The 15125-nt window shown below is 36.7% G+C and overlaps 1 protein-coding gene across 1 annotated transcript in view; it reads left to right on the forward strand.

Moving 5' to 3' along the window:
- The window catches only part of NEK7 (NIMA related kinase 7), a 124001-nt gene that overhangs the window by 52468 nt on the left and 56408 nt on the right, over window positions 1-15125 (forward strand). Inside the window, exon 4 of the mRNA XM_007941090.2 lies at window positions 745-855. Coding sequence (XP_007939281.1) covers window positions 745-855 — 111 coding nt within the window. The remainder of the gene's footprint in view (window positions 1-744; window positions 856-15125) is intronic.

The raw sequence follows: 15125 nt of genomic DNA on the forward strand, positions 1-15125 counted from the left end.
TATATATATATAAATAAAGTTTTATTATAGGAATCATAGACCATCATAAAAATTTTGGGGAAAACATAGAAAAAGTAGAACAAAGAAAAGAATATCACTTGTATACTCTGGAATAATTTTTGAATAATTTATCTTATGTTGACTTGTTTAAAGATTGAAGAATTATAAATGAATCTCGATCTGATGCATATACTTTTGCCAGGTTAAATTTTTGTTAGGGAATTTATGTATCTACCTATATGGATAAATTCTGTATATTTATTTGTTGTCAGAGCAATATTTAGGTAAAATAAAGTAGATTCCAGTTAGTTTTTGAACCACTGTGTGGAGTTATACTATGACCAGCCCTAACTTCAAAGGAGGAGAGTGAATATCATTGAGTACTGTCAAATAACAGTTCTCATTTTGAAGGATATAATTTTTAGTAATTGGTCATCTAACCATGTCATTTATATATATTTATTTATTTACTGGACATAGTTGTACTTTTGAAAGTTTTCAGTACATAATATACTATATGGTTTCTAATAAATAGTATTAAAATAAAACTAATTAATACGTAGTTTCACTTTCCATAATTATGATACTTGTTTTAAAATTCACAAAAAGAAAAATATGCTAGCATATTAAGAGTCCTATAATTTAAAAATAAAATGTAGTGTGTACATTTGCTTTTAAGTTTAACTATCAGTGACTTTGGAATGTACGTTAGTAAACTTCTCGATGCCTGTTTTCTTTTCTTAGCAACTTAACCATCCAAATGTAATTAAATATTATGCATCATTCATTGAAGATAATGAACTAAACATAGTTTTGGAATTAGCAGATGCTGGTGATCTATCCAGAATGATAAAGGTTAGTTATATTTTTTTATTTTAATTGTCTTAGTTTTATTTTTGTTATAGATTTCTCTCTTAACATGCAGGCATTTAGTTACTTTAAAGCCTTCGATGCAGTGCTTCATATGTGATAAATGATAAGTGTTGATAATGATTGTTAAACTGGTTTACTTCCTAAGTAAGTAGACTAGTGAAGTCTACACTTGTTGTTGTTGTTTGCCGTCGAGTCGGCCCCGACTCAATTTAAATATATGAGCATCCCAAAACCAACTTGGAAATAGGCCAAGATACTTTTCTCCTGTAAGCTAAAATTTTGCAGCATGATTTCTCTGAGCAGACCACCCTTGAGCTATGGCAATAGGGCAGAGAGAGATTGTAAGCAGCTTGGGTGTGATCAATTGGAGGTGAAAGTAGGCATTGCAGTTAGACTTTGAACATCAAACCCTGACTTGACTGCTTAAAAATTAGTTAACTTCTTTTCTGAGGACATAATACTTGGGTTTAAGTTCAACTGCATGTGATTGTCCTTGGGCAAGTTACTTGTGCCTATGCCACATTTTCTCAAAATTGAACTTCATTCTGTTGTTGTAATGATTAGATTAATTAATTATGAAGTGCTTAGAACAATGCCTCACACATTACAAGGCTATGCAATGACAGTTGTTGCTATTATTATTTCTATGTCACATAAAGTACAGGCTCTGCTGTATCAAATTCTCAGGGACCCAGCCTAGTTCGAGAACATCATGTTCCCATTGCGAGGCATGAAGGGACAAAAGGTCTGTTAAGGAACATTCCTGGGTGCTGCCACGCAACATTTTCAACTTCATTCCATTGGCCATAATTTAGTCTCATGAAGATGCCTAACTGCAAATATCTAATGTATCTGGCTGGAATATGTAGTGTTTGTTAAGTGTGCCCAACTGAGCTATTGCTGTGAAAGATGAGTTGAATAAAAAATGGGGCACAACTAGTAATCTCTGCTACACAGAGTTATTATAAGTAGTTTTTTAAAAAACAATGTTAGGTGCTTTATATAAACTATCTTATTTAATCTTCACAATTAGAGAAGATAATTAAAATTACTTAGTAAATGGCAGAACTGGAATTTAAAATTAGATTTGTCTGATACACGCATCATGTATGGTCCTCTAGTGGCCCTTAGAAAATTTTATTTAAATCTTCTTTGAAATTCTCTACTTAACATTATCCCCAGAAAAGTGTTGATGTACACTCAATTTTGCCTTCCATTTCAAAGGGTTCGTAGATTCTCTGATCAAGGAGTTGACAGATTCTCTGGCAGAAGTTATGGGTCCAGTATCAGCCCCTTAAACTCTGTGTCCCTTAACTTCCCTTAGGCTTAGTTTCCCCAGTGCTAACAGAGTGCTTTCTAAATTATAAAAACACTACATAAAAGGAAGGTAATATTTTTATTATCACAGAATACTATCAAGCTGACTATTTGTTTGAAGTCCCTTAGTTACACAGTGAGTCACTTCTAATTAGTTATCTGATTTTCTATTTTAGGGGACTTCCCACCACTAGCCTAAACAGCTAACTACCAATAAAATTCATCTTTGACAATTTAGGAACAATAAAAATTTATAGTCATAGTTTTAAAAAGAAATACAAATACAAAATGCCAAATATGTAAAACAGCCATCTGTCAAGATGAGAGATAAAAAAACAAATTAAATAGTCCTTACGATAGAGAACAACTAATATAAAATTATTTGCCTAAACCTTTAGATATGAGACTTATTTAATTATAGTGGGGAAGAAGGGAGCAAACCATTCTTAGACAAGTATTTGCTGAAGGTAGACTGAAATAAAGAGACAACTTCATTTATACAGTCTTGCCCTTGATTGAGAAGTTGATGATTTGGCGTTTTGATTGCCATCCAGAGTTTCTTCCTCTTGTCTAATTAGTTTTTTTCCTTCTCTACTCCTGCTCCACATATACAAGTTGTTGTGCCTGGCCAGTTGCCAAGGCATGCCTGAGCAAATAACATGTACCTTAGAAGGATATGTCTATCCTTTCACTACTTGAGGCAACTAATGCAAGATCAGAGAGCCTAATAAATAGTAGCCTTGTCACCTCCATCTTCACCAAAGTCAAATTTTTCAGGCCAATGGGAAGGAAGATTTTGGGTGATCTTACATTTATTGCAGTGGTGAACTCAGCTCCATTATTTAAATGGATCCTATCATCGGTTGACATTATCAAGAAACTTTTCTATCAGTTGACCCGGTGACTCTAGTAAATAGATTCAGAATAACAGAATTTTATGCTTGGTAATGAGTAGTAACTTACTGTTGCTATGTTTAAAGTAGAATTGTTAATTATACCCTTGGAGTATCCCTGGGCTTCTGAGTTGTAAAAGAAGGAGCCCTGGTGGTGTAGTGGTTAAACATTTGGCTATTAACCAAAAAGCTGTCTGTTTGAACCCACCAGCTGTTTTGTGGGAACAAGATATGGCAACTGACTTCTGTAAAGATTGCAGCCTTGGAAACAATGTGGGGCAGTTTTACTCTGTCCTGTAGGGTTGCTGAGTCAATTGAGCTTGACTCTTGATAACAATGGGTTTATCATGTATAAGGAATCCCTGGGTGACACAAATGGTTAAGCTCACAGCTAATGTCTTAAAGCTAGTGACCAAAACCCCAGAGGTACCTTACTATAACAACCATGAAAACCCTATATAGTGTGCTCTTTGCAGCACATGGCATTGCCATGAATCAGAATTGACTTGATAGCAACTGGTTTTATGAAGTAAAAGCCTATTAAGGATAAAAAGTTTTGAGTAAAAGATATTAGCTGATTTCTTAAGATCGTGTAGACCTTAATGTTGACTGAAGTGACTCTTCCTTAAAGAATTATTAATAGTACCTCTTTCCTCTCTTATTATAGGTGCATTAATTTGTCTAATCAATAACTTTCTGGGTCAGATTCTCCAGATCCTCTTGAAGCTCCTCTAAAAGTTGAAAGTCATATTGTCAAACCTATAGACATTATAACAATTTCATCATAATAGCCATAACAAAGTTATACCAATTTCCATAGCAAGCAGTTTCACATGAGAAGAATATTTCAAATCCTGGTTGTATTTCTCTATACCTTCTGCAGTGTATTGTAGACCTTACTGAGGACCTAAATTGTATTCAAAGAGAAAAATTTAGCAAGTTAAGAGGATCTGACCTGAAGGATTTTTCTTGTTCCTTCCTCAAGTTGATTTAATCTTCTTAGGGATTGATGTGTTAAGAATAGTACATATAGTTAGGAGTTTTCTATTTAACTTAATAAAGTTAGTGTTTATATTGTTTATCATATAAAATGAAAGGCTCTCTTGCCTTGTATTACTTTTCTCAAGTGGTGAAAATTCTTTGCTCCCTTCATTCCCACCTCCCATAGCTAACCACTGTTAACTTTCATATGCATAAATCTCCCCACTTTATTTTCTGTCTTTACATACATGCATGCATATATAAATATAAAATATATATTAATGCAATATATGTATTCATCATGAGATACATCATAATTTAGTTAACTATTGCTTAATTGATAGACAGCTGAATTATTGCCATTGTTTTACATTCAGACAAACAGAACTTGGTGCAAAACTTTGTTAATATCTATTCAGCTATATCTATATATACTCTGTTACCTATTTCTGTAGCATAGTGGCTAAGACACTTGCCTGCTAACCAGACGGCTGGCGGTTCAAACCCACCAGCCACTCCTCGGAAGGAAGGTTGGGCAATCCTACTTCCGTAGTGATACTGCCTCGGAAACCCAAGGAGGGGTCGCTATGAGTCGGGGCCAACTCGATGGCACATAACAACAACAACAACAACAACCTATTTCTGTTACAGTAGGCTCCTATACATTGCATTGCTGGATTATAGATGTACACATTTTCAATTGTAATTACTACTGCCAAATTATCCTATACAATAGTTATGCCTATTTGTAGCTTTTTAAGTATTTTTATTGTGGTGAAAATGTATACAACAAAACATGTACTAATTCAACAATTTCTACACATATAATTCAGTGACAGTGATCCTTCTTCAAGTTGTACAGCCATTCTTGTCATCCTTTTATAAATTACTTCACCTCCATTAAAATAAATTCAGTGTCCCCTAAGCAAAAACTCCCTCTTCACTCTTCCTCCTATCCCTGATAACCACTAATAATCTTTGATGTCTATCTATGTGCTTATGTCATATACGTGAGATTATACATTATTTGTCCTATTGTGACTGATTTATTTTACTTAGCATAATGTTTTCAACATTCGTCATTTGTGACACTAGCTTTTTTTTTTTTAACCAGCTCTTAGTTTCCTTTCTTCATTTATTGGACACTCAGACCTGGATTGTGTGTCTAGTACATGGTTGATGCCTTCTAGTTTTTATTGTTTAGTAGGAAAAACAGGCAATTATAGAGAACTGCGTAACTGCAGTTGTAATAAGTTACATAAACAGAAAGTGTGGGTTATAATGGAGTTTGTAACAAGGCAACCTAATTTAGACTAGAACTTCTAATGGCAATGGAAGAATGGTAAGCAGGGGTACTGTATGACCTTGATTTAGTTACTTAATTGTAATAATTAACTTGGGAGCTCTGGTAGCATAGTGGCTAAGACACTTGCCTGCTAACCAGACGGCTGGCTGGTGGTTCAAACCCACCAGCCATTCCTCGGAAGGAAGGTTGGGCAATCCTACTTCCGTAGTGATACTGCCTCGGAAACCCAAGGAGGGGTCGCTATGAGTCGGGTTTGACTCGACAGCACATAACAACAACAACAACAATAATTAACTTACAGTTTCCTCAGCCATAAAATAGACTTAATAATAGTCTTGTTATGAGGATTAAGTAATATATGTATGTATGTATAAATATAAGATCCCTAGGTGGCACACATGGTTTGTACTCGACTGCTAACCTAAAAGGTTGGTGGTTCAAACCCATCTAGCAGTACTGGTAATCTGCTTCCGTGAAGATTATATCCAAGAAAACCCCATGGAGCCTTCTGCTCTGTAGCATATGGTTCACTGTGAATCATAATCAACTTAGCAGCAACTAACAACAGCAATATATGAATATAACTATTTGTAGACTTAATACAAATATGTGCATACATGAACATATTTATATGTGTCTAGCTGAGCCCTGATGGCACAATGGTTAAGTGCTTGACTGCTAACCAAAAGATCAGCAGTTCAAACCCACCAGCATCTATGTGGAAGAACAGATGTGGTGATCTGCTTTCATAAGGATTACAGCCTTGGAAACCTTATGGAGCAGTTCTGCCCTGTCCTATAGGGATACTATGAGTTAAAATCCATTCAGTGGCAACCAAATATATTTGATAGGTACTCAGATATTCCTTCTGCCGTTTAAAGCTCTGATCACTAGTCTTTCTTCCCTGTCACCTCACACAAAATCTTCTTACCCTTTACAGATGACATCACACCCCTATTTCACGGAATAAATAGTAGTCATTAGACAGGAACGTCCTCACATTCTCATGACCAAACCTGTTAGACCAACTTGTATCTGCCACCCTTCTCTCCCACTTCCCTTCTATTACCATATTCTTTGTTAAACTAGCAAAAACTCAAAACTCACTGCCATGGAGACATTTCCACCTCATAACAACCCCTCTTTAGGTTTCTGAGGCATTATCTCTATGGAAGCAGATTGCCCAATCTTCCTGCCAAGGAGTGGATGGTGAGTTTGAACCGTCAGCTTCACGTCAGCTTCAGGTTAGCAGCTTCAGCCTAGCAGCTTAGGCACTATGCTACTGAGCTCCTTTATTAGACTAGAGGGAATATTATATTTTCCTCCACCTGAATTCTCTATCCTGTATCCACCCACATTCTCAGAAGCCTTAACATTGTATTATCTATTCTTAGTCCTATATCCACAATTTTGTGGAATGTTCCTATCATCATTTAAACATGTTCAAGTCACTGTTATCCTAAACATGTTCACATGTTGACACACACATATACACGTGCCCCTCCATTCATTCGTTCAAGAAACTTAAACTCTAGCGAAGAAGACAAATAATAAAATAATGAAGTAGGATGTATGACAGATAGTGAATGATAAGTGCAATGGAGGAATAAAATAAAAACAATGCTATTTCAAATAAGATAAGCAACGATTAGGTCTTATCCTCCCACTTTCTCCTTCCTTTTCCTTCAGTTACTACCCTGGTTCTGTTTTTCCTTTCACAATGACACACTCACTTTGACCTTGTTTTGAATGCACCAACAAGAAATCATTAATATCCCAAGATATCGTTAATATCGCATGCAAGTAAAATCTTACTGAAGATAATTCAAAAGCGGTTACAGCAATATATTGACAGAGAACTTAAAAGAAATGCAAGCTGGATTCAGAAGAGGACATCGAATGAGGGATATTATTGTTGATGTCAGATGCGTCTTGGCTGAAAGCAAAGAATATCAGAAAGATGTTTACTTATGTTTTATTGACTATGCAAAAGCATTTGATTATGTGGATCATAACAAATTATGGGTAACATTGAGAAGAATGGGAATTCCAGAACACTTAATTTTACTCATGAGGAACCTTTTCATAGACCAGGAGGCTGTCGTTCAAACAGAACAAGGGGACATTGCATGGTTTAAAATCAAGAAGGGAGTGTGTCAGGGTTGTATCCTTTCACTATACTTACTCAATGTATATGCTAAACAAATAATCCAAGAAGCTGGACTATATGAGGAAGAATGTGTCATCAAGATTGGAGGAAGAGTCATTAATAACCTGCGATACACTGATGACACAACTTTGCTTGCTGAAAGTGAAGATGACTTGAAGTACTTACTGATGAAGACTGAAGAATACAGTCTGCAGTATGGATTACGTCTCAATAGAAAGAAAACAAAAGTCCTCACAACTGGACCTATAAGTAGCGCATCACAATAAATGGAGAAAAGATTGAAGTTGTCAAAGACTTCACATTGCTTGATTCTACAATCAATGCCAATGGAAACAGCAGTCAGGACATCAGACAGTGTATAGCACTGGGCAAGTTGGCTGCAAAAGACCTCTTTCAAGTGCTGAAGAGCAAAAATATCTCCTTGAGTACTAATGTGCACCTGACATGAGCCATGTTATTTTCAGTCGCCTCGTATGCATGTGAGAGCTGGACAGTGAATAAGGAAGACCAAAGAAGAGTTGATGCTTTTGAGCTGTGGTGTTGGTGAAGAATGCTGAAAGTACCATGGACTGCTAAAAGATCTAACAAATCTGTCCTGGAGGAAGTGCAGCTGGAATGCTCCTTGGAAGTGAGAATGGCCAGACTTCGTCTCACCTACTTTGGTCATGTTGTCAGAAGGGACCATTCCCTGGAGAAGAATGTCATGCTTTGTAAGGTAGAGGGTCGATGAAAGAGGGGAATTCTCTTAACAAGATGGATTGACACAGTGGCTGTGGCGATGGGCTCAAGTATAGCAATGATTGTGGAGCTGGTGAGGGACCAGGCAGTGTTTCGTTCTGCTGTGCATAGATAGAGTTGCTATGAGTTGGAAACAGCTCAACGGCACCTAACAATGACAACAACAAGAAATGGCTCTTGAATGACCTCTATCATGAAATACAGTGGGTTTGTTCCATTCCTCATTTTGTTTGATCTCTTGGCAGCACTTGGGTCTGCTCTTCATAACCTTCTAAAATACTTCTCCATTGGTTTTTGAGTCTCAGAGCCATTGTTATTTTTCCTCTCTGGAGATTTCCCTTTTTCTTCATAACTGAGCCAGCCTTTTCTTCCAGCCCTTTTGATAGAGCGTTTAAAGTTTCAGTCTTGACTTTTTTTTTTTTTTTTTTTTTAAATTATGATTTGGGTGAAAGTTACAGAACAAATTCATCTTCTGTACAGCAGTTCATACACATTTAGCTTAATGACATTTGTTGCAATGCCTTCAATGTAACAGCCTTCTTCCCACTTCCTCTCTGTGGCTACCTTTTGCCTGTATCCTTCTGTCCCATGCATTCCTGCCCTCTGAGCTATCTCCCTGTGCAAATACTACCCTTCTAATCTCCCATAGTTGATTGTTCTAAGGAATATACCTACTAGTGTAAATGTTCACCCTATATAAACTGTCTATTATCTGTCTGAAAGCCATGGGAGTGAATTCAATTCCAAGACCACAGGAATGGTGGCCATAGTCTTGGTTTCACCAGTCCCTATCAGACCAGTAAGCCTAATCTTTTTTCTAAGATTTTCAGTTTTGTTCCATATTTTCTCCCACTCCCTCTAGGAGCTCTTACACTGATCCTTTACTGAGTAGTTAACAGTGGTAGCCAGGCACTATCTAGTTCTTCTGGTCTCAGAGTCATACAGGCTAAAGTTCTTATAGTCCACTAGTCCCTTGGACTAATTGTTTCCATACTTATTTGTTTTTCGTAATTCTTCTTTGCTCTAGATGAGGAGAGACCAGTTGTTGCATCTTAGATGACCGCTTGCGAAGTACCATGTAGAACAATGTTTTTGTGTAGTATGTTAAACCAGTTAAGCTTGATGTCCACCATGACCTTGGTCCCAAGCCCACAGGCCCAACAACTCCCTCCTTCATGGTAGTTGGCTGTGGCTAAGAAGTTATCATAATTTTGCCCTCTGTTAGCTCTATTATATATATGGACCTTCTTATAGCACGTACAAATACATAGGTAGAAATAATCGTCTGCCAAACTTATATATGGCTATGAGTATATTCCCTTTTGCCTAGACATACCTGATCACTCAGACTGTCTACCTATGTATCTACCCATAGATTAATGTTTGTTATTACTGATAATACAGTATTGTATATGTAAAAGGGGTTGTCTTTTCTGTCTGTACCTCTTATGCACATCTCTGTGTCTTCCTTTTCCTAGTGTTAGTGTATTGGTCACTCGTTTTTTGTATATTGCCTTTCCCTTCACCCAGATCAATACTTTAGTCTTGACCTTTTTTATTTTTTTCTTTTTGCTTTATACTCTCTTCAGTTGAAACTCCCTGTACTTATGGGTGCTCCCAAGTTTTAGCCTAGAGCTTTCCTTTAATTCTGAACCTTTGTAGCTCAACATGTCTGTAAACAAATTCAGGCTCTTCCTTCCAGACTGTTCTCCCTCCATGGTCCCTAACTCAAGGAATGGCACCACAGCTTATCCAGTTGTGCACGCTATAAACCAGGAGTCTTCTTTGACACTGCTTTATCTCTCTCTCTCTCTCTCTTGCCTCTCGTTTTCAATCTGTCACCAAGTTCTGTTTTTTTTTTTTTTTCTTCTTCTTCTAAATATCTTTTAAATTCCCCACCCTGCTCCATTTTTATTTCTCTCCCTCTCTTCTGAAGTAGTACCATGTCTCACCTGGAGAGTGAAAGCCTCCTAACTGGCCCCCCAGGATCCAATATACCTATTACGCTCTTCTGTTTCTCCAGCAGTCCCTACGGGGAAAGGAAATATAAAATCTCTGCTTTCAAATCCTCCTAGAGTGTCCCATTGAGGGTAAAGATTAAAATATTTGGCAAAATTTATCACACCTTGTGTGATTCATACTATGAGCCCCCTAGATCTTAATCTCTTTTATGCTGTCAGAGTTCCCAAGTGCCTAGAACAGAGCTGAGTGCAGAGCAAGTGCTTGGAAAGTATTTGCTGTAGAATTTGGCCCCTGCCTCCCTGTTTTGTGCTCCAGCACATTGCCCTTTCAGTGTCTTGAACTGGCCCTTCTTTTTCCTGCTTCAGGGCCTTCATGCACACAGTTCCCTCTCTGTGATGCTCTCCCCTCTCAAGCTTTGCCAGATTTATTCCTATTTATTTTTCAGTTCTCAGGTCAGACATCATCACTTCCTGAAGCTATTAATAAACTGTCATTGCTCTCAGAGTACACTTCTTTTAGAGCTCTAACATAATCATGTAATTATTTGAGTAATCGTTTTATTGATGTCTATATTCCCTATTAGGCTTAAACATCTGTTAAGTGCAGGGACCTTGCCTAATTGGCATAACAGGGTATCTTCTAGGGAAGTATCTGGGTCATAGTAGGAACTCAATAAATGCATAGTGAGTACATGAATAAAAGTTGGTTCTTTCATTTTGGTCAAAGATTCTATACAAGAATCCTGATCAAAGGGTGAAAAGTCCAGAACAGAATTTCAAATCTCATGGACTCCCGATTTTCTGGAGCCATGGAAGCTGAATGAACCCCTGAAACTATTGCCCTGAGATAATCTTTAAAACTTAAATCAAAAATATCCCCTGAAGTCTTCTTAAAATCAAACAGTAGTTTAGTTTACCTCATAAAAATGTCTGCCCTGAGCATTATGCTCTTTTAAGAACTATCTCTGTGGGATCAAAGAGAAAACAGCAACTCAGAATATTAGATAGGAACCTTAGGGGGCTGTGAGTTTATGTTATTGGGGGAGGAATAAGTCAGAAAAGGAGGGTGAGGGTGACTGCACAAAGAACGTAATCAGTGCCCAGAATTGTACATGTAGAAAAGGTTGAATTGGTGTATGTTTTGCTGTGTATGTTCTCAACCACAATAACAAAACAAAATGACACAAAACAAAAAGTTGGTTCTTTTACCTGTTACCTTTCTTTGTTCCAGGAACCAATAAGTGACATGGGTGATTGTGTAACAGTCACAGTGGTTTTCTTCTGTTTTTGCACTCTGGTCTGGTGGCAAGTTGCTAAGCTATTGAGTGGTATGGGGGTATGAAGGAAGAGTGTTCTGATAGAAGGTGATTGTTTTTGACCATAAGATATTCTAAAACTATGTTTTAAACACCTGTTATTAATTCTATACTCACTGCATCGAGTCAATTCTGACTCATAGCGACCCCTCCTTTGCTTTCTGAGGCAGTATCTCTATGGAAGTAGATTTTCCAATCTTCCTGCTGAGGAGTGAACCTCCAGCCTTCTGGTTAGCAGGCAAATGCCTTACGGACTATGCACCAGAGTTCCATTAGTGCTATAAGCAATTTTTTATTAAAAAAAAAAAAAATTTAAACTACATTAGGAAGGAATCATAGGAACTTCTTTTGTGAAGGAACATGACAGTGATTTTAGCTGCCATAAAGGACAGAAGTAGATGCTTGAATTGTAAAGAACATGATTCATTTCTTTACACTGAATAATATGTGTAAATCATTGTACATCTAAATAACAACGTGTTTCCCTCTCTCAAGTCTTCAGCTCAATTGGAGTAGAAAAGGAAATATAGCTCTTGGTCTGAATTCCAGAAATGAACCTCTGGATAGCATTGCATCAAAGATTTTTTACAAGTAAATAATTAATTGGTTTGGAGCAGGCTGACAAATATAATTAAGCAATTTATAGTTGAAATATTCAGTATACATCTAATTAGTGACAAAGGAATACCTCAGGCTGTGGTCAGATGAAATACTTCCCAGCTGAGTTTTAGGATAAAAGGAAATACAGATTTTTTTTCTTCATATATTTCTTCATTGTCAGTAATCAGAATTTTAATGGAAAAAGAGCTTTAGAAAACATTTCATTTTATTAAATTGTGCTATATATATCTTATGCACCATATTTATTATAACCTCAATTAGATGAATGCATGCTCTACATTGTAGTGTGCATTATTATTATGTCACTCTTGTAACGTCAAGAAGCGTATTTGGTGATGGAGACTTAGTGTATAAGAGATGAGAAACAAACCTCAAAAATACCAAGAATAAGAAGCAGAGAAAACATCTTAATTATTTTTTCTGTCCGTTTTAGTAATGTGGAACCTTCTCTTAAGAATTACTCATGTGGCTGCAATGTAGAGATCATTTATTATAGTGATTATGATACATTCATGTATTTTTATTGATCTTGTATTTATTTTAAATTCTAAGCTTCCTTGATTGTGATTTACCAATTTCAAAAGGCATCTTTCTTGGAAAAATATACTGTGACTTTATAGAAGCTTATTTTTCCTGATTGCCAGGCTGAGAGCATTGGTGGTTCAGTGGTAGAATTCTTGCTTTTCATGTGGGAGACCCAGATTGGATTCCTGGCCAGCCACCACCTGTCTGTTGGTGGAGGCTTGCATGCTGTTATGATGGTGAACAGGTTTTAGCAGAGTTTCCAGATTAAAATGAACCAGGAAGAAAGGCCTGGCAATCTACTTCAGAAAGTCAGCTAATGGTAAATGCAGTGGATCAGCACAGTGCATGCGTTGCCATGAGATAGGTACTGACAAGATGGCAGCTAACAAAAAAAAATAAGGTTTAAAAAAAAAAACTTAACTGCTTTGCAAACTTCACATTTTCTACCTTAAAATGAAATGATTTTTAATTTCCATTACTAATCTATATAGTTTTGACTTTTGGAAATGAATATATTGCATTTATATTCAATCTATTGTTGTTTATAGTCAAATAGCTTAATGACTCTTAGTGGACTTTCTAACATTACAAGAAAAGAAAAAGACTGGTAGAGCTTGGATAGGAGATATTTTATCAAAGTAGATATGAGATGCCAGTGATAAGTAAATTTTCATTGATGTCATAGCTGGCTAGGACCATTCTTCTTAGCACCTTCATAGTGACTTAAGATATCTGAGCTTTGTTCACAGTGCCAAGAGTGAAATTATACATACACTGCAAATAATATTACATGCAGAAATTCTAATTGAGATGTTAACTTGTTTTACAGTTTTACATCATTCCTAAAAATTGTGTGTAGCAAATGTTATACAATTAAGTTTATCATTGCCTCATTCTACCTTTAAAAGAAAAGCATTTGCATGGGAATGTTAATATACACTAGCAATCACACTTAGAACTGCCACGTATACTTTCAACAGCATCCTATCTTTCCCATCACTCAGTCTCTGTGCATTTAATTCTTTGAAATAACCACTGAAAAATGTGGTCATATAAAAGATGCATTATCATGTGAAGATCATTTATATTGTTTTTTTTTTTTTTTGGTTTGTACTGATAGTGATCATTGAGGAATTATTTTACCTTGCTCTGTTAACCATAGATAGTAAGGATAGGATATCCCACTAAAATGTTATTTTTTAAGTGTCAAAATGTGCCAAGCAGGTATTTATTGTTGTTAGGTGCCCTCAAATGAGTTTCGACTTGTAGCAACTCTTTGTACACAGAACAAAACACTACCTGGTTGTGTGCCATTCTCATATTCATTGCTGTGCTTGAGCCTGTTGTTGCAACGACTATTTCAGTCCATCTTTTTGAGGGTCTTCCCCTTTTTCACTGACCCTCTACTTTACCAAGCATGATATCCTTCTCTAGGGATTGATTCCTCCTCATAACATATTGAAAGTTTGAGGAATGAAGTCTGGCCATTCCCCTTTCTAAGGAACAGTCTGGCTGTGTTTCTTCCAAGACAGATTTGTTCATTCTTCTGGCAGTCCATGGTATGTTCACTACTCTTTACCAACACCATAATTTAAATACATTAGTTCTTCCAAGCGTTCCCTATTCATTGTCTGGCTTTCACATGATGTTGAAAAGACATGCCTTGGGTCAAGCCTACCTTAGTCTTCAAAATGACATCTCTGCTACAAACACTTTAAAGAGGTCTTTCCCTGCAGATTTTTGCAATGCAACGTTTGATTTCTTGACTGCTGCTTCCATGGACGTTGACTGTGCATCCAAGTAAAATGAAATCCTTGACAACATCAGTCTTTTCTCCATTTATCTTGATGTTGCTTACTGGTCCAGTTGTAAAAACTTCTGTTTGTTTTATGTTCAGGTATTATCCATGCTGAAAGTTGTAGTCTTTGAACTTTATCAGTATGTGCATTGAGTCTTCACTTTTAGCAGATTTCTGTAATCTACATATCACAGGTTGTTAATGAGTCTTCCTCCAATCCTGATGCTGAGTTCTTCTTCATACAATCCAGCTTCTCAGATTATTTGCTAATCATACAGATTGAATAAGTATGATCAAAGAATACAACACTGATGCATACCTTTTCTGATTTTAAACCATGCAGTATCCCCATTGTTCTTTCTGAATGACTGCCTCTTGGTCCATGTATGGGCTCCTTATGAGCACAAATGAAGTGTTCTAGAATTCCCATTCTTTGTAATTTTATCTATAATTTATTATGATCCACATAGTTGAATACCAGAGACTGTTGGCTGAGGGACGTTGGGCTGGGAGAGACTGAGCGTTCTTCCTGAACTTGAGTTGTAGCCTGGTGCTTCCCTAATAAACCCTGTAATCTGTGAGTTCTGTGTGGCCACTGCAGCGAATTATCGAACCTAGGATAGAGG

This window comes from Orycteropus afer, unplaced genomic scaffold (assembly GCF_000298275.1).
Source record: "Orycteropus afer afer isolate SDZICR_OR568_19922 unplaced genomic scaffold, OryAfe1.0 scaffold00075, whole genome shotgun sequence".
Lineage (NCBI taxonomy): Eukaryota > Metazoa > Chordata > Mammalia > Tubulidentata > Orycteropodidae > Orycteropus > Orycteropus afer.